Source organism: Typopeltis vanoorti, chromosome 11 (genome assembly GCF_054136105.1).
Source record: "Typopeltis vanoorti isolate ZY-2024b chromosome 11, IOZ_Tvanoo_1.0, whole genome shotgun sequence".
NCBI lineage: Eukaryota > Metazoa > Arthropoda > Arachnida > Uropygi > Thelyphonidae > Typopeltis > Typopeltis vanoorti.
In genome coordinates this window covers 120,015,653-120,041,977 of record NC_143559.1, presented here as the reverse complement: position 1 = coordinate 120,041,977, position 26,325 = coordinate 120,015,653, and the positions used below count along the sequence as shown (strand labels likewise).

The following is a 26,325-nucleotide window of genomic DNA, read 5'->3' as shown; positions in this document are numbered from 1 at the left end:
CCTTCACATTCTGCTTCAAGTAATTATCTCTTAGTAAGGTTCAATTTTTTCCTGCCATGTGATCTTTTCTCTGCCAATCTATGTCTTCGTAGTTGAAGTCTCCATAATAATTACTCGGCTTGCGCTCATTATATTAATCTGTTGGTGCATGTCTTCTGCATCATCCATGGCACCTCCTGGCCACTAGCAGAATTGGTTTTATATTTTGTCGTATTGGCCTCTATCTCACGCCAGAGTGATTCAGCAGAATCACTCGGACAGAGTGACTCCTATCTTGGCTGCAGTTCATCTGCTATCATCAGCATTATCCAAAACACCAGTTCTGACCCTCCCTGAAGATGCTAAATCCTTAACATTCTTTCCCCGCAACTACAACATCTGTTGTTAGCAAACAAACAAAATAAATATCTTATTTTGTTCGTTTGGTGTTGTGAATGATTCTGCAAAACCTCAAATGAATAACTGCAAGCACCTGCGTTTATTCAGTATTTGATAACACGTGTGATTAACCTGAAATGTGCATATGGGACAGATGGTAAACGTGCAGCGAAAACGGTAATCGCGTGGTTGTGTAGCGTAGTGTAGAATGGCTTCTCGTTATGACTTCCAGAACTCCAAAGAAATGTGATACATATATTAAATGTGATTACATTTCTCTCTAATTTCTACGAATATGTTTTAATAAAAAAAAAATTAAAAAATAAAATAAAATAAACAGCAAAAATTGTGGTAGATCATAAAAATTTGCAAATCAGAACCATATCTCATCGTTAATATAATACAAATGTAGATGAGAGGTGCAGGAGGAAAGTAGAAGAGGTTATTTTATATACCACTCCCTGATTATCCGCTTTATTTAGACAGATGAAGTGGCTGAATAAACATATGAAACTTCAAATTCACTATCACATTGTTGAAATAAAGTTTATTTGGTATGGAAAGTATAATTTTTCTCTTTTAAAAAAAACAGCTAACGCCTTTTATTCCAGAATAGGGAGTAGGCGAGGCCGTTTTAGCCTCGTCTAACTTTTGGAAACTGAGGAAAAGTTCAATCTCCACCGGTCGCCAATCAGAGATAACTGGCCCAAGACTATCACTAATTATACATAGTCCGATGAAGAGAGGCGAATACCAGCTGAAGGGAAGAGAAAGTATTTAATATCAAAATATTTTTTAAATTGTAAAGAAATAAGCAATATATTTAAACTCTAAAAATGAAAAGAAACAGCAATACATTTAAACTTTAAAAATGTAGTAAGCAATACACAGTATTTAAACTTTAAAATATATAGCATGCAATATACAGTATTTAAACTGTAAAATATGTAGCAAACAATATATTTAAACTATTAATGCAACTCTACTGTAATGATTTTAGGTATTCTAAGTGGTCATTATTATATGCTAGAGAGAAGTTTTCACATTTACCTAAAACGAAATAGGCCTTTTTTGTGATTAAGTGTTTGATTTAAATCCTTTATATATATATATATATATTTATTTATTTATTTATATATATATATATATATATATATATATATATATAAAGGATTTAAATATAATAAAATATCACAAGCACAAATTACCCATTAACAAGGCTGAAATGATGATGTCGCTAACATATTATCGGATAGAATAATAATTTACACCCTTGAAGATCCTTATTAAAGAGTCTGAGAAGCTGTTTAACCTTTGATAATTACATTCTGAACTGAATGAGGGCGCTACTAGTAAATGTCCCTCGAAAGAGGTCATTCATTCAGCCTGGCAGTTATTCAATAAAGGCCGAGGCTACGATTATTGAATTTGTTGTTGTTTTAGGGATTGTAATGATATTATATTACAAGGGGTTGCCGTTTACTTAAAATCATATCGCATAAACATTCTTTAGGGAACCAGCAAAGCAAAAGATAGCAACAATTTACACAGTGGAAATTTTTCAGCTTTTGTTTAAATAATTAACGAGATGAGTGGGAGAATAGGAGACCTCACGGAGGAGCAGATAAAAGTTGTGGATGAAGTAAGTAATTTCATCGTTACAAAAAGCATGAAATATACATGCCACATAGAACTGTTTAGAGTTGTCTGTAGTCCTATATGGCATTGCCTTTTCTAAACCGAAATAGACGTTTACTGTTGTCGTAATACGGCCTATAGAACCACTGGAAAGATGAGAGAAGATAATGAGCATAAAATATTAGTGGCAGACGAGAAAGAGTGGTTGTAATGTCGAAGTTCTGATTAGAAGGGAATACTTGTGTATTTTTTATTATAGTCATGGTATTAAATTAGCAATTCTAAGTCGCTCTGAGCACAGCTAATTTTAAAACAGCGCAATTGTTAATTCAAAGTGCCACTTATATTGCTTGCGCGGACAGGTTTGCAACTGAAGTTAATAAATCCAGATATGAGCGCCCAGCAGAACGAATAATAAAAATAACTTGTATAAAATAAACATCGATATAATGTACAAAAAATTTAATTCAATCATGTTACATAAATCTCTGAATTTTTTTGAAGTAATTTTTATATTTTCGTGAAGATATACAATTTAATATAGTTACCAACAAAAGGATAATTTTCTTCATCAAACCAAATAAGATCAGTTATTATTTGCATTGGAAGAAATAAACAGATACTGACATTATATTTCATTGTCTTAATTTTAATAAGACAATGAGATATAATGTAAATATTATAAGACTAAATAGCATAATTGCAGCTTTCATCTTTCATAATAAAACAGAGAGTACTTGAAAGTATTGTTAAAGGTAGCGAAAAAAAAGAGTGACAGAGTTAGAATAGTGAGTCTGTTGCCACGGTATGACAGAGAGGAGTTTAGGAGGAGGGCCATAATGCAAATGACATTATGCGCAGGTTATGCAGACGGTGTGGTGTGGAATTCGTGGATATATGGAATGAGTTTTATGGGTGAAAGGATTTATACAAGATGGATGGACTGCATTTGAATGGATTTGGTGTGTGGAGACTGGAAAAAGTGTTGTTGCTGAATGAAGTGAAAATGGATGTGCAGAACCAGAGAAACTAGAACTACCAAGGAGGAGGGGGGGGGAGTGGATATGCAGACATCAGTGAGACAGTTGAGTGTAAGAATGTATATAATGTACCCGAGCCAGTACTAAGGACAAAAAATCGGAATGGGATAGAATAACGCATCAAGATAGGAGTGCGACAAAGGGACTGCATTTCATGTATACTAATGCCGGGAGTATTAGGAACAAAAAGGAAGAATTTTTGGCCTTGATTGGCTCTTCCTGGCCACACGTTATTGGCATTAGTGAAACATGGCTTACGGAAGATGATATAGTTAGTGGGATAGAATGTGTAGGTTACAGTGTGTTTAGGAGGGACAGAGAGAATAAAATAGGGGGAGGGATGTTATTGACGATAGCTGATGAACTGCAGCCAAGGAGAATTGAAGTTGTATCGCAGGATAGTGAAAAGAGCTCATTTGAGGCTATTTGGTGTGAGATTGAGACTGGCAGAACAAAATATACAGTTGGGTGCTGCTATAGACCAGGTGATGGAATAGATGATGAAGACAGTATGCATAAACAAATTGATGAAATGAGTGGAAGGAGGGTAATTATTATGGGGGATTCAACTATGGTAACATTGATTGGAAGGAGGAGAGGACACATGTGAGGAAGGAAATGGATTTTATTCAATTATTAAGGGATAACTATCTGAGACAGCATGTAATTAAAAATACTAGGGGTGTGAGAGTGCTTGACCTGGTAATAGCATCTGAGAATTTGACTGTAATGAATATGACCATGTTGCCACCTATTGGTGAGAGTGATCATAAAGTCTTAACCTGGGAGGTGGCTAAAGGTGTGGAATTTTCGATTAAGACAGGGTATATGTGGAATTACCATGCTGGCAAGTATGACAAGCTTAGGAGATTGCTTGGATCGGTGTCATGGCATGTACAACTGCAAGGGCTGGATGTCGATAGAGCATGGGAAGTGGTCAAGGAGCATTTACAGGAGGTTATGGCTGATTGTATACCTAGGGTCCGAATAGTAAAATAAGTAGAGGTTAAATGGATGAATAACACCATTAAGCTTGAGCTGCAAAAAAAGAAACAACTGTGGAGGAAATTTAAAGAGAAAGGTGACCTGCAGGCACACGAATGGTATAAAGTGCAGGCCAGAAGGGTAACGAGTGTGGTAAAAAAAAACGAAAGCGGATTATGAAAGGAAATTAGCTATGCAAGCTAAAGAGAATCCCAAACAGTTCTTTCAATATGCTGCAAGCAAAAAAAAAAAACTACACGGCAAAATGATTTTAAGGAATGACGATGGTAAGGAGATCACTGAATCAGTCGATATAGTGGAGTTACTGAGCTAGCACTTTGCAAGAGTATATCATCCAGGTGGTGACATTGAAAAAATGAAGGAACCATTAGTTTATTTGGGAATTGTGATGAATGAAGTGGAGGTGAATAGTCTATTACAGAACTGTAATGTGAATACATCTGTGGGATTGGATGGTATACTGGCAAGGGTCTTGCGTGAAGCGGCTAAAGAATTATCAGTGCCCTTGACCATGTTGTTTAATCTGAGTATCGGGTCTGGTTTAGTCCCGAAGGTGTGGAAAGAGGGGAAAATGGTTTCGCTGCATAAAGGAGGATCCAAGACTACAGTTGCAAATTACCGACCGATCAGCATATCAGGAGTTGTTGTCAAGGTCTTGGAGAAAGTAGTCAAGGGAAAAATACAGGAATGGATTGATGAAAATGAGATACTGTATGGGGAACAGCATGGCTTTGTGAAGGGTAGATCATGCCTCAGTAACTTGCTCAAGTTTTATAACACAGTGACGGCTGAACTGGATAAGGGTAATGGGTTTACAGTGATACTGCTGGACCTGGCTAAGGCATTTGACAGGATACCACATGGAATTCTAATTCATAAACTACAACATATGGGAATGGATATAGGGTTGGTGAGATGGATAGGTGGGTGGTTTATGGAGAGATATCAAAGTGTAGTTTATTCAGGAGTAGAGTCCAAAAGACAGCCTGTGACTAGTGGTGTGCCGCATGGTTCTGTTCTTGGACCACTGCTATTACGATATAGGAAAGGATCTAAGAGGAACAGTTCATTTTTTCACTGATGATGCAAAGTTGGGTAGGACAATAGTGAATGCAGAAGATGTCAAAATCTTGCAGGACGACTTGGATAGAATGGAGTTCTGGGCTAAGGAGAATGGATGTCAATTTAATGTGCCAAAATGTAAGGTTATGCATTTTGGGGTGAAAAGATTAGCAGCAGCATACCACATTGGTGGAACTGTACTCCAGGAGATTGATGAGACTAGGAACTTGGGAGTGTTGGTGGATAGGGAGATGAAGTTTACGGGGCACATTGCAAAAGTAGCTAAATCAGCTCATCAACTCACTTGGTTGTTGAAAAATACCTTGACGAGCAGAGACAAGCAAGTTATTGTACCTCTGTACTGAGCCTTCATAAGACCTCATCTCGACTACTGTGCCCAGATTTGGTCACGTAGGTTCCTTCTTGATGGGGAGGAGGTGGAGAGGATCGAGAGGCTAGTGACTAAGATGATAGCAGGTCTATGGAATGAACCATATGAGAACAAGTTGAAGATTTGTGGGTTGCAGAAATTAGTTGATAGGCGGAAAAGGGGAGATATGATTGAGACATTCAAATTGCTAAAGGGTTTCTATAGGATTAATTCAGAGGATATTTTTGAGATCAGGACTTTTGGTGGGAGAACTAGGGGACACCTATGGAAGCTTGGCAAGAGCGTGGTTAGCAGAGGTGTTAGAGCTGGGTTCTTTACTTTTAGAGTGGTAAATGAGTGGAATAAGCTGCCAGAGTCTATTGTGGGTGCTATGACGGTGAGTGAGTTCAAGGCAAGGTATGATAGATACTGTGAGAATGTCATATAGTTGTGTGGACATGATGTTTAGGGCCTCCCTCGATGAGTCTAACGACTCCCTGGAGTCACCCATAATAATAGTAATAGTAATCATATTCCTTATTCTAAAAAAGGGAAATAAAATAATTTAAAAAATTAGAGGAATTTTTTTAATGTACTGGTCTCACTAGTTGAGTGCTCAAGGCTGCAGGATTGAATCCTGCTTTGGATATGGGTGTATGTAAATACCTGTAAGATAGATCAATTGCTCCTATGAGACTAATGCCTCACTTATAGGAGAGCTTGAAAATGTTTCATGTTTAGTTTCTGGATTATGTAAAAATAAAAATGTGTTTAAAAAACTGTAACTTTAACACTTGTGCTAATGCTCTATAGGTTTGCAACCTTTTGTGCATGAGAGTAAAATAAAAAAAAATTGAGAAGAAACTAAGAAGAATTGTTGAACTGAAACTTGTAGAAGAACAAGCCAGGTTCAGTCCAGATATGGGAGAACAAATTTAAATTGAGACAAAATCAAAAAATTATGGAAATCATTATCACCAATTTCCTGATACATACACCTAAGAGGTGTTCAGGTTACTATAATAGCACTGCATAATTAAGTTTACATTATTAATGTCCTATTTTCCTCCAAATGAGTATTACTTGTGAGCACTCCAATATTGTCGTATCTAGCATTTCATGCTTCTATGGCACTTCTGACTGAATTAGTCCACCTAGACCTTGGTCTTCCTCTGGATTTCTTTCCTGCCATCTAACATCTGTTTTGCTAACCTTTCCTCATTCATTCTAAGTGGCCACACCACCTTAGATTAGCTCTGCTGACATATTCTTAAATGCTAATAGTGTCACTTTCCTTTCTGATATCTTCATTTTTAATATGATTCTGCTATTGATGCATCATTTCACTCCTAATTTTTCTCAGAACTCTTCATAGTCTTTGAAGTGCTTTATTTCTAACCAAGCTCTCAGATTCATAACATAAAACTGATTTGAACACTATTTCGTATATTGCTAGTTTGGTGTTTTGGCTAATTTTTCTCTTATTCCATATAAATTTATTCAGCTAGCTACCCACTATACCAGTTTTGCTTATTCTGTTGCTATTTCCAGATTTAACCTGCCATCTTCACTGAAAACTGTTCCTAAATAGCTGAAATATTTTACTTGTTCTATAGGATCTCTATTCAGAATGCAGCTGGAGTTTTCTTTGCTTCTGCTTATTTTAATAGTTTTGATCTTTTTTATTGCTGATTTTCATGTCATATTTGTTACAGCTATTATTTAATTTAGAGAATCCTGGAAACTTGCACTAGATGTGTTTAGGAGTACACTATCATCTGCATAAAGCAAAGAGTTAAGTTTGACATCTCCAATTCTAATATCAGGCCTAATTCCACTTTCTTTGATAATGTGATTCATATAGCACCTTGTCATATATGTCATATTCCCACAATTTCAACTCTTTGCTTAAAGTGAAAAATCTGATCTTGACAACCTCTATTTGGCCTGAACCCAGCTTGGTCTTCAAGTTTCTTTTCCACAATGGAAATATAACAAAGATCCATATTTAAGTTTTGTAGATCTGAAGCTTTGAAAAATTAATCCTAGAAAAAAATTCCCCTACAGGATGTAGTCATTTTATTAGGCAATTTCATTTTCAAAAATTGGAAAAGAAGTAGTATATAAAAAATTATTGGAAACGAAAGCCTTCATGAAGAGACAAATATTAATGGAGAAAGATTAATTTAGTAGCATCCAGAAATTTAATAATAAGCACTATGTTTATGAGGAAGAATATACACAAACAAACCTGGAAATCTCCTGATGTTCATACATTCAGTCAAATAGACCATATCATAATCAGTAAAAGACAGGAGTTGCATTCAGAATATCCGGAGCCTCACAGGAGCTGAGTGTGATAGTGACCATTTTCTAATGGGTGCTATTTTTAATTAAAATAAACAGCAAATATTTTTCAGCACACACAAAATCAACTGAGATACAATATTAACAAACTAGATAAAACAAAAGAGAGAATAAAATATGAATGAATTAAAACAGACTTTGACAAATATGCAACTGGAAGAGAATGAAAATATTGAAAACATTTGGTCATATCAAGGATAACATAAAAGTAGCAGCAGAAAACTCAGTTGGAATTCAAAGTAAAATACAGTGTAAAAATTGTTCAATGAAGAATGTCAACTGGCAGTAAGGAAAGAGAAAAAAATATAGAAGCAATTGGCTTAATAACCCATCTGATGTTTATGCCACTCAGAGATACAAAGAGAGCAGCAAGGAAGCCAATAAAATAAGACAACAGAAAAGAAAATTTTTACATAAACAGATTGAAGAAATCCAGAAATGCTTTACAGTAAATAATCCTAGAAATTTTTCCATGAAATTAAAAACCAAAAAAACATAGGCTTACATATGAAAACAACATTATCAACAATAGCAATGGACAAATACTACCACTAGAGAAGAAATGGTAAACAGGTAGAAAGAGTACTTTAACAAACTCCTAAAGTGTGATGAACCTGCTGAGTCATTCAAACAGAATACTTATCATACTTGTCACCCAGAAATATTTAAACCTTCTCTAGCTGAAGCAGAGGAAAGTATAAAGCAGCTCAAAGACAACATGGTGGCAGCTCTGTAGAATTCACTATATTACAAGGATAGAGTAAAGATCTGTAGGTTTCAAAGACTAATTGATAGGCAAAAAAAAAAAAAAACAGGGAGGGGGTCATGAAAGAAACGTATAAGAGCTTTAAAGGGGTTTTAGGATTGAAGACATTTTACAACTATGGGATCAAAGGAGAACCTTAAAATCCACTATAAACAAGGATAATGAAAGCTAGGAAAAATATAAAGAACTAAACAAAATAAACAAAACAGAGCTAAAACCAACTGGATTCTGAATGAATGTGGAAAGATCAAAGAGGCACATAGAAACAGCCCTAGAAGTGCTTTCCAAATAATAAGGAGATTAATAAAACTCTTCACTAACACAAATTGGTCAATTGAGGATGAAAATGGCAAGCTTTTGACTGGAAACAATGAAATCTTGCAGCATTGGCATGATTACTCAGCTATCCTTTTCTCAGAAGACAGTAGCCTTAATAATCAAAGCCTTGAAGTCATAATACAAATGACATTGGATGAAAGAGACTTCCCTACTTTAAGAGAAGGAGCAGAAGCAGCAGTTAATTCTTTGAAGATGGGAAAATCACCAGTCATAGACGCCCTGCTCAAAATTTGCAAAGATCTGTGGAACAATGAATCATGACCTAAAGATTAATGCACCTCTGTTCTGATTCCTATTCCTACTAAAAAAGGGATCATAAAATGTAGCAATTATAGAACTGTCAGTCATCCAAGCAAAATTTTCTTAAACTTACTCTCTTGGCTTTCAGAGGACCAAGCAGGATTCTGTAAAAACAGGAGTATAATTGATTTTTTATTTACAATACATCTCATTGGAGAAAAATATATTGAACATAATAAAATACTATGTCACAATTTTATATATATATACAAAAGGACTTTGATTCAGTATTGCATGAGGCATTGTGGAAATACTGAACCAATATGAAATAGATAAAATAGTGCATCTAATTCAAACTCTTTACCCTTCCTTAGAAATGTCAATAGAAATCATTAGTGACCACAGCAAACCTATGAGAATGGAAAGAAGTGTGCATCAAGGCTGCATGCTTTCAGCTGTGCATTTTAACCTTTATTTGATATATATAATAAACTTATCCTTCGTAAACAGTGGTATTGGAATTAGAGTTGGTGGCAAAAAATTCATTAATCTCAGATTTGCTGATAATATTGACCTAATAGCAGAGAATGAACAACAGTTACAAGAATTAAGAGTTTCTAAGGCACTTAGTGAATATGAATATGGATTAAAGAACATCATTCACAAATCAAAAATTATGCCTTCAGGCAATAACGTTATGAAAATTTCAGTTAATGATGAAAAATTGGAAGTAGTAGAACGATTCACCTACTTGGGAACCTTACAAAACAGAAATGGTTGTTCTAAACGTGACATTACAGCACACATTGCTAAAGCAACTGTTGCCTTTCAGAGATTCTAACCACTTTGGAAGGACAATAAAATACAGCTGACTAAAAGACTACCTCATTGACATCCTTTTTAACTCTATCTTCTGTACGGATGTGAGAATTGGACATTGCTAAAGGAAGATGAGAAAAGGTTATTGGCCTTTGAGGTGAAGTGCTACAGAAAACTTTTGAAGATATTATGTATGGCACACACACAAAAAATGATGAGGTTAGAAGGAAAATCCACTCCATTGCTAGAACACAAGAAAATATCATCACTAAAATATGTCAGAAACAGCTCTGATGGCTGGACCACATAGCTAGATCAGATAACTTACCTAAATTAGCATTAGTACTGGAGGGCTATGTGTAATTTGCTAGTGAATGCAAGGAGAGGCATAAGTATTGCATGACCATTGTTAAGAGTGGGTCTCCCACAATGAGTTGTTGACTCCATGGAGTTATTTGAGAAAATAATAATAATTAACCTAATATCAGAATCGGAAATGTTAAACTTGGCTTTTTATTTTATGCTGATGATGTTATACTCCTAAATAAGTTTATTACAGTTCTTCAGTTCTCTAAATAAACTGAATAACTACTGTAACAAAGTTGATACAGGAATCAGCACCATGAAAATAGGCAAGAACATTGGATGAAGAGATAGAAGTGTGTGAGGAGGAGGTTCCAAAATTATTTCATAACTTGGATTAGAATTTGGCAATAGGGATAGATGGAATATCAGCATACATGGCAATGGAATCTTAAGCTGAACTAGTTTAGGCCATTGATTGTTTTCAGTCAGTTCAGGCATGATCTCATAGGAATAGAAGAATGTATGATAGTCTTGTTGTATAGGGTGGTGCAAAAACTGATATAACTATTATCACCATCTCCAAAATGTTTGTGAAGATGTAAGATGGTAAGAACATGCATAGAGAAATGGGTTGACAGACATGCCACACTTTGCAAAGAGCAACATAGGTTTACTAAAGGAAGTCATGTCTGAGCAATTTGCTTAATATTTTATGATGTACAGCTGAGTTGGATGAAGGAAATGGATTCACTGTGATACTGTTGGACTTTGCTAAGGCATTTGATGGGATACTACAAGAAGGGCTGCTGCATAAACTGGAGAATATGGGACTGGAATATAAACAGTTGACTTGTATAAGTAGGTAGTTGAGGGATGGGCAGGTATCAAAATGTTATATGGGGAGTGTGAATCTGCTTCATTTAAGTTGCCCAGTAATGTACCACAAGGATCAGTTTGGACCATTGTTGTTCAGCCTGTATATTAATGATATGCAGGAATGACCTGACAGGAGATTTCAGTGGTGACAGAATGATTTGAATAGGTTGGAGCTGTAGGAAAATGATGATGTCTGTCACTTCATTGTTAGTAAGTGTAAAGTAATGCACTTTGGCATGATAGATCCAACAGCATATTATATTGGCAAGATTATACCTGGAGAAATTGAGGCTAGGTATTATGGAGTTAAGGTGGATAGGAATTTGAAGTTCAGAGGTCATATAGCAGAAATTTCAAATATGATTTAGACGATAATTGTGATGTTGAAAGAATGAACATTGACACAACCATAAGTCTATCTATCTATCCATCCCAATGGCTTTAACAGGCCTTTAAGGCCCACAACCTTCCAAGCATGCTTGGATTTCGTAACCAAAATACGAGGATAGAATGGTCACTCCTATGCCTCAAGGTATTCTTGGCTGTATCCCTGTGTGTTCACAGGGCTGGTTTGCCTGCTTGTGGGATGAAAAAGACCAGATAAACTGGCAGAAAAAACCCTACTGCCCGTGCCGTGCGGACGATAAGGAAGTCATTTTCTTCTTTATTCTCTTGGAATCCAGGAGATCAAATCTATGCAAAGTAGCCTGGGTGCAGTTGTATCAAGGCCTTGCAAAGGCTGAAAAGAAGAGTTACAAAGATAATATCAGGATTATGGAATGTAGATTTCAAAGACAGATTAAGAGAATGTGGATGAAAAGTGGGGAAAGGACGAGGGAGCATCTGGCATCTGTGGAAGTTTGTGTGCATTTTATGACATCTAGTGTGAATGAGTTTAAGGTGGTTTAAGTATGTTTCATCCCTTATGAAATCTCCAGGGAGTTCTCCATTGAGAAATTCATTCTTAGTGGAGAACCTATAAAACATTAAACATTTCTGCTATTGAGATACAATTTTTAATGAAGGTGGCAAATTAAATATGAAATTGATAATAGAATAAGTAAAGCTAGTATTTTGCAGATCTGACTTGAATCAATTTACATGGAATAAGAAAAATTACTCAAAATTTCAAATTGGTAGCATACAAGACTATTCAAACAACTTTTAACTTATATATCTGAGAGCTGGTTTAGAAGTAAAACAGTTGATTAAAGACTAGAGACCACAGATGTGAGAATTCTGAGAGAAATTCTGAAGATGGTGCATCAAAATGGTCCTCACCCATAAATATTATCTTTGCTTTGTTTTCACATTCTAATTTTCCTTATTTTATATTTTCAGCTGTTTTAATTCTCGTCTTGTAATCTCCACTATATTTATTGTTATGTGATGTTCCGTGGTTTTCATATTTTCAACCTTTGGTTTGAGTGATGTATATCTCATTCCTCATGGGATCTCCAGGGAGTTCTCCATTGAGAAATGCATTCTCAGTGGAGAACCTATAAAACATGAAACATTTCTGCTATTGAATACCACTGATAACTATTACTTTCCATAGCCCCTTGATCGGAAAAAGGCCCAAGTTTGATTCTCGTTATGACAGGAAGAATCTTTATATGGATTTTTTTCAATTGAAGGTGAGTTAGCCAATCTCATACAGAAGTAGCAGGAATTTTTCTCCCAGAAACTTGGGTTTTTCATTCTGCTTACAGAGAAATCGGCCCTTCAGAACATTTGCAATTTTCAGACAAAAAATACTTGTGGTGTTGAGCAGTAGATGATGATGGTAGTAGAGGAGACAATTGTAGAGTAGGTGTCCTCCCTCGATGATTCTTTGGACTCCTTGGAGATGTTACAAAATAATAAATAATAATAAAAAAAGAATTATATTAGAAAGGAACTTGACATTATTAGCATTACAAATGTATGAACAGAGTTAATCTAAGGTAATAAGATACTAATATAGAGGAGAGAATTGTAATGCTATCTTGGAGTTTAATGCCAGACGAGGAAAAAAAAGACCAAGAGGAAGAACAAGCACTATGTAGACTTCTGTTATGTAGTGTTTCAGAAGACTTATATGTAAGATTTAACAGTTTTGGAAATTTCATAGATTAATTTGGAAGAAAATTGTTGATATAAGACCAGTAATAAACTTAATTGTTCAGTACTTTAATGGTTATCCTCTACTCTTTGAGGATTCATATCAGGAAATCATGATAATGAATATTTTATTTAAACCAAGGTTAATTTGAATAATACGTTCTTTTTTGTTGATATTTCAGTCAGAAATAATAAATTCTTGAATATGCATAATTATGTGTATAATACATTTAAAACAAATATTGTATATTTTCAGTTGTTTGGTGTGATAAGTGAAGGTACAGGCTAAGAAATATATTGAATGTGCAGAGCTTTGGAATTTGAATTTTTTTTTTTAAAACAGTTTTCTATATGCTATTAGTAACTGGGAAAAATTTCTTGAATTGGATTATGAATTTACATTTAAAATTGATAAATTTTCTGAATAAACCTCAGTGACTGTTTTTATACTGGCATATAGTAAATAATTCAGCTCATCATCCTTCCCAGAAGCTCAGCTTTATAAAGAATTTCCTAAGCCATGTGCATGATATTTGTTTTAATAATCAAAACTTCTAGCTAGAAACTTGTAATATCCAGATATACTTAAAAATGGTTTATCCAAAAAACAAATGCAACAGATCTGTGATTCCTATACATCAGCTCCAAAGATATGGGAAAGTCTGTATAAAAGAAACTGTATAAAGAGTTTGATTCCTTACATCCCTGGTGTTGCTGAATTCATTTCAAGAATCTTAAAGAAATATAACTTGATACCAATATTATTTTCAATTAATAATCTTTCCACTAAGTACAAATTGCTTCCTCTTACCCTTCCAGGCATTTACCAAGTTCAGTGTGATTGTAATGTTTACTTTGGATAAAATGGTCATTCTGTGGAGAAACAAGTATAGTAGCATCATTCTTGCATTGTTTATTATTGGCTTGACAAATACACTTCTTTCTCATGATGAGTAGATTTTGCTATTTGGCAAATAACTTCAATAATACTTTATTTTTTATATATTTAAATAAACTATCTAAACAATTTTTTTAATTTTTAAGAAAACAGAAATATGCATGATATAAACAATCATTCTAATAACAGAAATCAGTGTAACAAATTACATTTTTCAAAAAAATCAGTATTTTTACTTTTCTTCCTGTTCTTATTATTTATCTTCTACTTCTTCTTGGAATGCTTCTCACACAAAGGAGATGTTCTCCAAACAATGATACAGTTCCAGTAATAACTTTGTGATGCTCCTATTTCCTTGCTGGGCTATATCATTAAAAAAATGGAGGTTCTTGGGCAAGTAGGATTTTGCATAATTTGTCAAGTCCTACTTATAATAAACCTGAACGATCCAGCCCAGCACAATATAATGTAGATACTGAACATAGAATTTCTGTTCACAAACTCAATTAATTAATGTTTTAAATATGAACATTTATTTAAAGAAAGTGCCAAGGCCTTAGTACACTGCTTAAACTTACGTTGAAACTATTAGACATATGAAGAGCCAAAGGCTTCACATTATGGGTAAATATCAAGAATAGTGATCGGAGCTTGCTCCACCTTAGACATGAGTTGCCTCTGCTTGCACTACCTTAAGGGTCAGTTGCTGCAGTCTCCAGGTATTTGCTTACGCTTGGAATCGCCGAACTTTATATAGTTTCTATTATATTCGACATGAAACTCTTTGAGTTTCTTATTCGGCTAAGAAACCATATGGGATATATATCCCTTAACTTAAACAAGTTACATTGAACGATTGTCTTTACCAAAGATATGGGAAAGTCTCATTCTTCTTATTGTCTCTAGTTTTTTTTTAATTAATTTTTTTTTTTAAGCGTTATATTCACATCGCAGTGTAGTCACAACTCATGGATATGTGGTTAATATTGTTTTGAAATAATCCATTGCTAACATTCTACCTTATACAACCATTTCTACACTGATTGACTTGTTAGTTCCAAGCAGAAATATTTGTAAATAAAATGTTATTTTGTCTTGTGTTTATGTATTAAAAAATATTCTTTATTGCTGATTTTCATAATTTGTTACAGCAGTTATTAAAAATATAACGTCTGCATATAATTTGCATATAAGGGAAGAGTTCAGTTCCTTGTCTCACATTTGATTTTATGTCAAACCATTTTCTTGTACCACTTTCAATCTAAATGCCAACTTATAACTGAAGTTTAGACTAGATATTTCTGTATAATTGTGATTTTATTGAACAGCTTTCCTCTCGGTACCTTATCCAGATTTACAAAGTTCAAGTTATCTCGAGCAGTTTAAAAATGTTTCTTGCCAAACTCGAGTATTCTTGAGCACACTTTTTAATTTTAAAAACCTCCACCAAAACAACTTTTATAAACATTTGAATTTTGCAGGCATGTAGAGATATCTATTATGAATATAATTCAGTTAAATGCTTCTCTGTGTTCATCTACTATCTGGAGCAAAATATTTGCACTTTTTTTTTTGCCATAGCAGAAGAAATCTCCCAAAATAATATGCTATATAGTCAGTGTCCTCCAGGAGATAATAAAAATAGTGGTAAGTGTGCATGCTAAACCATAAATGATAAAAATTGCATGATATCATGGAAAGAGAGTCCGGGATAGACGAATCAGCCAATATGAAGCCCAATTATATAACAGAATAGTATAAAAATAACATGAGCAGTTGATTGACTGTGGTCAGACATGATGAGTAGTTCTGCTGAATGTTTGTGTGAGGACTTGAAGTGGTAGTGGTACAGAAAGTTCCACTTTTCACTTCTGGCACATAAAAGTTTTAATTTTCAGAAACCATATGAAGTAAATATAGGGAAAAACATAATATTTGCAGATTTTCAACTTCTTCTTTAAGAGCACTTTTTCAAATCTTTTATATGCTGAGAGCAGTTACAAAAATGGAATGTGATTCACCTGGTGACTGAAGGGAAGACAATTCCCAACATTAATTCTTCTCGCTCAAAAAGAAAAAAAAAAGAGATCAGATATATGTATCCACTCCCTGTTTGGAAAAATATTTGGAGTCGCATCAAATTCCTGACATGTACCCTCACGGGGTTTGTAGGATATTATGATAGTACTACATGAAATACTTGCATCATTACTAACTTCCAATCAACAATTTTCCTCCAAATCAATCTGATAACCTCCAATATTATCAGATCTTATATTTCTGTCTTCTATGGCATTATTTACTGTATCAATCCACCTATATCTTGGTCTTCCTCTGGGCCTTTTTCCTGCCAACCTGGCAGAGAACACTTGTTTTGCTAATTTTTCTTCTCCCGTTCGGTTTATGTGACCATATCACCTGAGATTAGCTCCGCTAACATATTCCTGAATGTCAAACAGTGTCAAGTTCTTTCTTAATATCCTCATTTTTAATATGATATTGCCATTTGTGCCATTTGTTCACGTCCCTAATCTTTCTCAGGACTCATATCTGTGGTCTCTAGTCTTTGGTCAAGTGTTTTATTTCTAACCCACTTCTCAAATCCAAACCAAGATGCAAATTAAAATTACCATCTTCACTAAAAATTGTGCCTAAATAGCCAAAATGTTTTACTTGTTCTATAGGTTCTCCATTCACAATATAGTTGATATTTTCTGCCTATTTTCATTGTCTGGTTATTGCTGATTTTCATACCAAATTTATTACAACGGTTATTCAGTTTAGTCAGGAAATCTTGCAGATGTGCACTGGATTTATTTAGAAGTATAACATAATCTGCATAAAGTAAAGAGCTGAGATTAACATCTCCAATTTTGATATCAGGTTTAATATTGCTTTCCTTCATAATGTGATCCATATAGATGATGAATAACAGAGTGGATAATGTAAATTGTCTGATACCAGATTTAACATCAAACCATCTTCCCGTATGCCCTTCAATTCTAACTGCTGACTTGCAACTCAAATAAAAACTAAGTATTGCTTGATACAATGCCCCATTAACACCATATAACTGTAGCATTTTGAATAGCTTTTCTCTTGGCACCTTGTCATATGCCTTTTGCAGGTTTACAAAACTTAAATACAGGTCTTTGTTTTATATACCATTTCTGAACTATTTGTTGTAAAGTGAAAATCTCATCCTGTCAGGCTATATTTGGCATGAATCCTGCTTGTTCTTCACCAAGCTTCCCTTCCACAATCCTTCTCAAGTATACTTGCATAAATCTTACCAGGAACACTCAGTAATATGAAAAACCTCTGTAATTGTTACATTCAGTTTTATTTCCCTTTTTATATATGGGTACTATTATTATTATTATTCAGGCCTCCATGGAGTCAAAAGACTCATCGAGGGGAGGTCCTTCCTAAGAACATAAAGTCTGTCAAGACTCATCGAGGGGAGGCCCCCCCCCCTAAGAAACACAGTCTATCATACCACTCCTTAAACTCATTGACCGTTCTCGCTCTCACCACTCCATCAGGCAATGCATTCCACGGTTCAACCACCCTCCATGCAAAGAAACCACTCCTCACCCTCTTGCTCACAGTTTCCTTTCGTAACTTCCAGGGATGGCCTCTTGTCATTACTCCTTCCCGCTGTTCAACCAAGCGAAAGAGCTCCCCAGTGTCAACCCTGTAACCACCTCTCAACAGTTTAAAAGTCTCAATCATATCACTTCTCCTTTTTCTATCCACCAAACTCTGCAGCCCACATTCCCTCAGCCGATCCTCATAATCAAAATTGTACAGTTCTGAAACCATCTTTGTACCCTTTCCACAGTTAATTTATCCCCTTCAAATCCTGGGGACCAAATCTGAGAACAATAGTCTAAGTGTGGTCTGATCAGAGACTTCTACAACGAAATGATAGCCCTTTTATCTCTGCAGGTCAGTGGCCTTCTCATAATTGCAGCAGTCCTCTGTGTTACCTTCACCACCTTTGCAATATATCCCCTAAATTTCAGGTTTCTATCAATCATCAACCCCAGATCTCTTGTCTCCCTTACTTCCTCCACTATAACTCCTCCCATAGAGTATGCAGTATCCCATCGATGTTTCCCAAACCTCAAGACCTTACATTTTGCTGCATTAAACTGACACCCCCATTCATTTGCCCATCTATCTAGCTTATTCAAATCCTCTTGCAGGGCTACCACATCTGCACTATTACTAATAATCCTTCCCAGCTTCACATCATTCGCAAACAACTGAATATCTCCTTGCAATCCACTGGCAATGTCATTGATATAAAGGTTAAACAATATAGGTCCTAGTACTGAGCCCTGTGGGACCCCACTTGTAACCCTCTGCCTCCGTGAAACTGCTCCACCATACACAACTCTCTGATACCTATCAGACAGCCAATCATGAATCCAGTTGACCAATCTGACATCCAGACCCATGTGCTGCAACTTAAATATCAGCTTATCATGTGGCACCCTGTCAAATGCCTTCGCTAAGTCTAAGAAAATTGCAGTATATGCCTTTCCCTCATCTAATGTTCTTGTAACTTTATTATAAAAGGCTAGCATATTGCTAAAACAAGAGTGCCCCTTCACAAATCTATGTTGACTCTCACAGATAACATTACCCTCATCTGCCCAATGCTGTATACGGTCCGTCACTACTTTCTCCAAGATCTTAACAACTACTCCAACTATGAATGCTCTACTCCAACGTACAGAATTTGTCCATGTGTCCAGGCCTTCTGAACTATGCAGTGCAGCCACTGTAAGACTTATACCTCCATACAAGTATTTCTGGTCGAATATCATCTACTACCTTTCCACATTTCAGGCTTTTGATGGCTTTTTCTACTTCAAGTGTGGATATGTATTCCTGATTACAAGCCTGTTGAGTGTTTTTTTACTAGAAAGGATATTTATTCACCAGTTTTCATGTCACGTTTATCATCTCTGATTCCATTTAATCTTTATTACCTGATTCCTCTTTCCTCCATTTCTTCCTAATCAAAAGTCTTCCCATGACTTTTGTTTAGCTAGTTTTTTACACAGTGTTTAGCTTTCTTACATTTGTCTTTGTATCTGTAAGAGCAGAAACCGACTCATTCGCTAAGAACTTTCGATATGCGTTCTTCTTTTCCTTCTGCTTCTCTAACTTCCAGTCCATCGTGGAGTTGTGATTTTTCTCCCCTTGCAGACAACCTCACCACATACCTCTCTGACTGAATCAGTCAATGTTTTCTTCAGGACTTGCTGCTGAATCTCCAAGGTTTGGTTCCCGTTTTCAAAAACTCTTTCATTTTTTCTTGAATAATGTTTGTCTATTTCAGTCTATAGTTCACGTCTGAGAGCTGCTCAACTTTTTTTGGCTTTAAAACTTTCTTTCATATTCTTTTCAGAACGAAATTCAGCTTTATCCTACTCTTGGTGAACACTTCCAATTTCAAATTCTCTGTACACTCTAGTGTCCTGCACCATTGAGGAAATATCACTTCAACAATAGCATAGTCAATGAGACTTTTCTTATTCCTAGCCTCTTCTCTCCATGTGAATTTGTGCACATTTTTATATTGGAACATGGTGTTAGTAATAACCAGTCCATGTCCTGAGCAGAAATCCAACAGATATTTGCCATTATTATTAGCTTTGCTCTTTTCTCCAAATTTTCCCAAAATATTATTGTATGTCTCACAATCATTTCCTACTCTGCTATATAGATCTCCACCAAGGACCAACTTTTTCTTTTTTATTGTGTCAGTTGCTTTCTCTAAAGCTTCACAAAAATTCCTCCACTTCTACCTTTGTAGAACCATAGGCACAAAATGTCATAATTGTTAAATTTTGAAATTATGATGGAGATGATATAGAATGTTTAGAAAAAAAAAAGCTTGATTTAGCTATCTTATCACAAGTCATCACTTAAAAGAAAGCTTAGAAAAAGTAAAAAAAAATAAAAACAGAAACTAAAACTGACATGAAATAAATTTAATAGTTATTTTATATGTATATATTGTAGTGTCCTTTCATTCTGTCAGGAAGATTTCTACCTTCCTTTCTCCACTCAATCTTCTAGACATCTACCAGATCTCATGCTCCTGTGGGTTGTCTTACTTTGGACAGTCTGGTAGATCTGCATCTATCTGTCATGAGGAACATAAATCTTACATTCTTTACCATGAACTGGAAAAGTTTGGTCTAGTAGAGCATACCATCTCGACCAAACGTAGAATTTATTTTGGAAAAAAAATAAACTTTTACATAGAAATTGATATCTTATAGAGCCTTATATAAAGAGAATTGTGAGACCTTTCTACATTGACCAAATAATATTTCCTTTATGGGAAATATTATTACATTGTTTTCATGCAATTCCTGATTATGATATTATTGGAATTTTTTTTTTAAAGTTGGGAATTTTACTTGCTTTAAAAGAATCATTTTCAAAAAGTACCACTATTATGTCATAGCATCATGTCATTAATACTATAGTAGCACTTTTTGAAAATGATTCTTTAATTGTAATTTTATATTGTGTTCCATCCTGTGTACTAAGGATGCTCATGATATGTAGACAAAAATTTTATAATTATTAAATTTATTTCGCATAAGTTTTAATTTCCATGTTTAAATCTTTCTAAGTATGTCAAATTAATTACCGATATTAAAGCAGCTAAAAGAAAGCTCTCTATGTACTACGTAAACTCTATTTTGGATTGCTAGAACTGACAAAGGTAATGATACTGTTGTCCTCAGTTGCAGTGATTATGATCGAAAAATGAATGTGCTGCTTAGAGATCATACTATTTATAGACGAACCATTAGATTATGATCCCACCAAGTCTCAGGAATAAAAAAAAAAAAAAACATAAAAAAGTTTCTAAAAATGTCCCATCTTAGCCTCTTGAAATTAAAAACTCAAACCTTTTAGTTCCCCCCACCACCACCACCAGATATACAGATTGCCAAAAATATTCATAAACCCAATTACCTCTCTGTCCCACAGTATATTACCAACTTTAATTAAACTCCTCAACTCCTACTGGTCACATTACATCTTATATAAAAAATTCCACACATTTCAAATCTTTAAATCCAAAATTTTATTTTAAGCAATAATGATATATCGTGGTGAGCATTGATATCACCTCCTTATTTACAAATATCCCCCCCTTTTTGACAATTTAAATTTATTGAAATCCCCCCCCCCCCATGCACACACACGCACAACATTGTTCTCTTTCATTTTGCCTCCATACTTGTTACTTCTCTTGGAAGGACACTTTAAAGAGAAAGAAGATACTTTCAAGACCAATTTTCTCCTCTGGCCATGGAACATTTTGTAAAACATGCTCTTGGTACTGCCATTCTTAAGCCTATTTGGCTAAGATATGTTGATGATGTGTTCTTTATTTTGCCATCTGGCTCAGATACATTAGACTCTTTCACCTCAACAGCCAGCAACCAAGAATCCATTTCACTATAGAAAATAAAAATAGCAATAGCCTGCCTTTATTAGATGCCCTAATCACACATCTGCCGAATGGCACTCTTTCTTTCTCAATTTACAGAAAATCCACCTACACAGGTAGATACATAAACTTTTCCACCATCCCCTTTCTCAATATTATGGTATCTTTAAAACCATTGTCAACAAAGCCTCTAACCTCTGTTCTACCCAGACTTCCCTTACAGTTGAACTTTGCTTTGTTTGTCAAAACTTTCTGTCCAATGGTTACGATACCAACAACACCTACAAATGATCTGTCTCTCCTATCTCCTCACATCCTTCTCAACATATGGACTGCAGTAATGGCATTACTATTCTCTGTATTACAGGGCACTTAAATCTCTCTGTGCTACTTTCAAGTCTCATTTGAAGCTGTCTTCCTTTCTCTGTTCTACTAAGGATTTATTTTCTCCCCCTCTCTGTTCTAGTTGTTTACAAAGTTTCTTGTTCCTGCCAATTATATTATGGTAAACTGCTAGATATGTCTGCCTAGATGAACACGAAAAATACATCAACCATCACAACTATGGTCAGTCCAGTCTAGCTGGTGCCTTGGATACCTTGCACAGGATCATGGAATAAAACTATTATGCTTCATCACAGCAAATACAAAGTTGAAAGAAACTTTTTAGAATCTGCAACAGATTTACAAAACCATCCTAATCTTAATAAATATGATTGTGTTAACCTTCCTATGATTTGGGAAACTTTAATTCCTAGGCCACCTACCCAATAGTTAAGGCTAGCTGCCTACAACACCCATAGAGTACCTTCATAGGACTTCAGGCTTTAAATAGTCTAATTTCTTCCAATAATTGTTTTGTGGTTGCTTTTGTGTTTGTATGTTATTACAATTTTAACATTGTATTCCTGAAGATGTCTTTATGACAGACAAAATATTGGAATGATTAAACCTGCTGTTTAATTATTCCGCCTTTGTATTGTATTCATTCCATTAAATTTTAGTATGAGAAAAGAAACTTGCTCTATGGATATGAAGTTGTACTGTGAAAGGATGTTGGGTGGTAGTTGCACGTGTTCCAACAGATTTAGTACAGAATGAAGGAGTTATTGATGCTGTTTTATGTGAACATTTGTCATGGAAATATTGAATATACATATTGCAGAAACCCAAATCTGTGAAAGTGGGTGGAGTGAGTTGGTAAGAGATGGGTTATTAATCAGTCTGATTGCTCTCTTTTGTATTGAGTCAAATATTTTTAGGGTCCACTCCAAATGTAAGAGTAGTATTCAATAGCTGGATGGGTTTATATAAGGTTAGCAGCTGTTTGTAGGTGAAGTAACATTTTGAATGAGAAATCCTAGTTTTTTGGAAGCTAAGGAGGCAACAATGGTTGATGGGTTTTTTTTTTTTTTTTTTTTTTTTTTATGTCAGGGTGATTCCAAGAAGAAAAATCTCATCTTGTTTACAGATTTGAGTGTTGTTGAGGATAATACAGGAAGGAAATGGTTCTTTTTTGTAGGAAATAAGCCAAAACTGGGTTTTGCTAGTATTGAAATCGACAAGGTTATCTGAACTCCATTGGAAGATGGAATGAAGATCAGAATTGACGGCTGCGGTAGTTGATGTTCACAGAACATCAATTTCCACTGTAAGTTAAGGTAATTTGTATTGTGTAAGGTTTGTAAAATGAAAGGGAGGAGTGCAGTGGGTTGTCATCTGCAAAGCTGTATATTGGGTTGGTGGTCAACTGAGGAAGGTTGTTGATATACAGAAGGAAGAGGGTTGGTAAGAGAACAGAACCTTGTGAAACCCCAGCTTTAGTTGAATAGTATGAGATTAAGGAACCATCCACCATCACACGTAGCATGCTTTCAGTCAGAAAGCTGGCAATCCAATTGCAGAAGTCATGGGATAGACCAAATCATGGGAATTTAATAAACCTTTATGCCAGACCCTGTTAAAAACTTTGGAGATCTTGAGTGTAACCACTTGAGATTCATTATAGTTGTTGGAAGCTTTTCCACTTGGTTATACTATAAATTAAAGATACCAAGAAATTATATACTTGGTTTAATCCTTTATCCAAGTGTAAGCAAACAAAGTTTGCACCTGAAGTATTTTCAGGACTGGGGCAACTCATATATAGAAGCTAATGACTTGACATCACATGCCTTAGTATCCTATAATGCATAGCATTATACATGTCTGTAAGGATATGTGTTTTGCATTATGGAATACTAAGGCAAGTGATGTGAAGTCATTAGCTTCTATATACGAGTTGCCCCAGTTCTGAAAATACTTCAGGTGCAAACTTTGTTTGCTTACACTTGGATAAAGAATTAAACCAAGTATGTAATTTCTTGGTATCTTTAATTTATACTTGAAATTCACCAAACTTCTCCATGGCATTTGTCCAAAGATGGGTGATGTGTGAGTAGATCACCTGTTGATTGGCAGCAGTGCAATCCATAATGATTGTGATTTATTAGGGTGCCTTCTAATTTCCTTTACATGTTTTAAGCTGTTTTTTAAAAGTATTATTAGAACACATCCAAAACAAAGTCTGGAGTATTTTCCAAAACATGAAACTTACTGCTAAACATTCTTGAGCTCAATATATTTGCCATCTGGGCCAAAAGGTGTATTAGATCCATTTCACATATTCTATCACAAGATTAACAAATACCAAGCAGGTCTGGAACAAAACCAGGAAAATGAAGGGCAGATATAGCTCAGTGTCATGTGTATAGCATCCTCAAAACATTTACTGAACCAGGGCTATTTGTTCGAATGAAACTTCCCTTGAAACTGAGCTGAAGGATCTTTGAGCCACCTTTTTAGCCAGTTCCTATTTTAAACTGATTGGCCACAATCAGTTTAAAATAGATAAAATACTGCACATACTCCTCATCCCTCCTGCTCAAACATATAGGATCAACATATACTCTTCAAACATATAGCATCACAGCAAAACTATTTCTGTCCTATATATTTAGGGTACATCAGAAAGATAGCTAAAGTTCTCTGCAAATATCCATGCTGATTTCAACCACTCATTCAACTGGCTACTTTCATCTATTCTCCTCAAATAATACATAGAAGTTGCTATAAGTCTGAGAGATTAGTTTTAGAATTGGCATCAATTATAAAACATTCCCTCAAGATCTAGTTCATCTTCTTGATGAACTAGATCTTGAGGAGAATAGATGAAAGTAGCTAGAGACCTGGAGGGTATAAAGTTCTTTGTGCCCACAATGAATTTGGACAGACTGGTGGATTAGTTAACATCTACATTGAAGAACACAAAAATACATACGATCATCTGTATGATCACCAGAGCAGACCATGCTCTTGGATTTCTCCAAATTAATACTAAATTACATAAGAATAAAAGAAAGTTGCCTAACTGTACCAAGCAGATTGTAGATGTAAGTGTAAGAAGTTGATGAAAGTTTTTCCACTTGGTTATATTGTACTATAAATTAAAGATACCAAGAAATTATATACTTGGTTTAATCCTTTATCGAAGTGTGAGCAAACAAAGTTTGCGCCTGAAATATTTTCAGGACTGGGGAAATTTGTGGTAAAGTGAGTTCACATCACTTGCCTTAGTATCCCATAATTCAAAGCACATCTCCTTGCAGACATGTATAATGCTATGCATTATGGGAAGGGTCACTACCCAGAACAGTTTCGACCTTTGGGGCCAGACCCAGAGGTGATACCAAGGTTGAAGTAATGCAGAAATTTTCATATACGAGTTGTCAAAAGGTGTCACACATTATTATAGTACTCTGGATTAGAGATAATTAGTTGTTGAAAGTTTTTCTACTTGGTTATACTATAAATTATAACCAACATTTTGGAAAATTATGGAGACAATTACCATGTTTCAGTAAAACTTTAGTTTAATATAAACCAAAATCCACATTCGACCTTTATATCAAGGTCATCTTCTGGATCATATATACAGAGAAACAAGCTGCACTACAATCTGCATGGTTTGTTAAAGTTACTGACCCAACCGTTACAACAATTATTGGCCTGACCTCTGGTGGAAAAAAAAAAACTTACTACATCAATGCTAGAGTCCTATTATTAATATTATCTGTTGGTTGTAAAATTACATTGGGAGCAACAACAAGTCTATATTTATATATATATATGATTATATATATAAACCTTATACATATTATATATATTATACATATGCATTTAATTATACATATAAACAAACTTTTTTCACCAGAGGTCAGGCCAATAATTGTTGTAACGGTTGTTCAGTAACTTTAACAAATCACGTAGATGGTAGTGCAGCTTGTTTCTCTGTATATATATAGTATATATGCTCCAGAAGATGACCTTGATATAAAGGTCAAATGTGGATTTTGGTTTATAATAAACTAAAGTTTTACTCAAACACGGTAGTTGTCTCCATAATTTTCCAAAATGTATTCGGATCACCGTGTAAGCCTAAAAGAAAAGAATACTATAAATTAATATACTGTATAAGGCATATACTATATATATGACTTCTGCATTACTTCAACCTTGGTATCAATCACTTCTGGGTCTGGCTCCCACTGATGAGACCTCAATTAAGGTCGAAACCAGTCTGGG

At 35.0% G+C, this 26,325-nt stretch overlaps 1 protein-coding gene across 1 annotated transcript in view; it reads left to right on the top strand.

Annotated features, from left to right (window-relative positions):
- Nucleotides 1-1,966: 1,966 nt before the first annotated feature.
- LOC150102003 (SEC14-like protein 2) overlaps nucleotides 1,967-26,325 on the top strand; it is a 166,551-nt gene continuing 142,192 nt past the window's right edge. Inside the window, exon 1 of the mRNA XM_090399949.1 lies at nucleotides 1,967-2,020. Within this exon, the coding sequence (XP_090256075.1) occupies nucleotides 1,967-2,020 (54 nt within the window). The remainder of the gene's footprint in view (nucleotides 2,021-26,325) is intronic.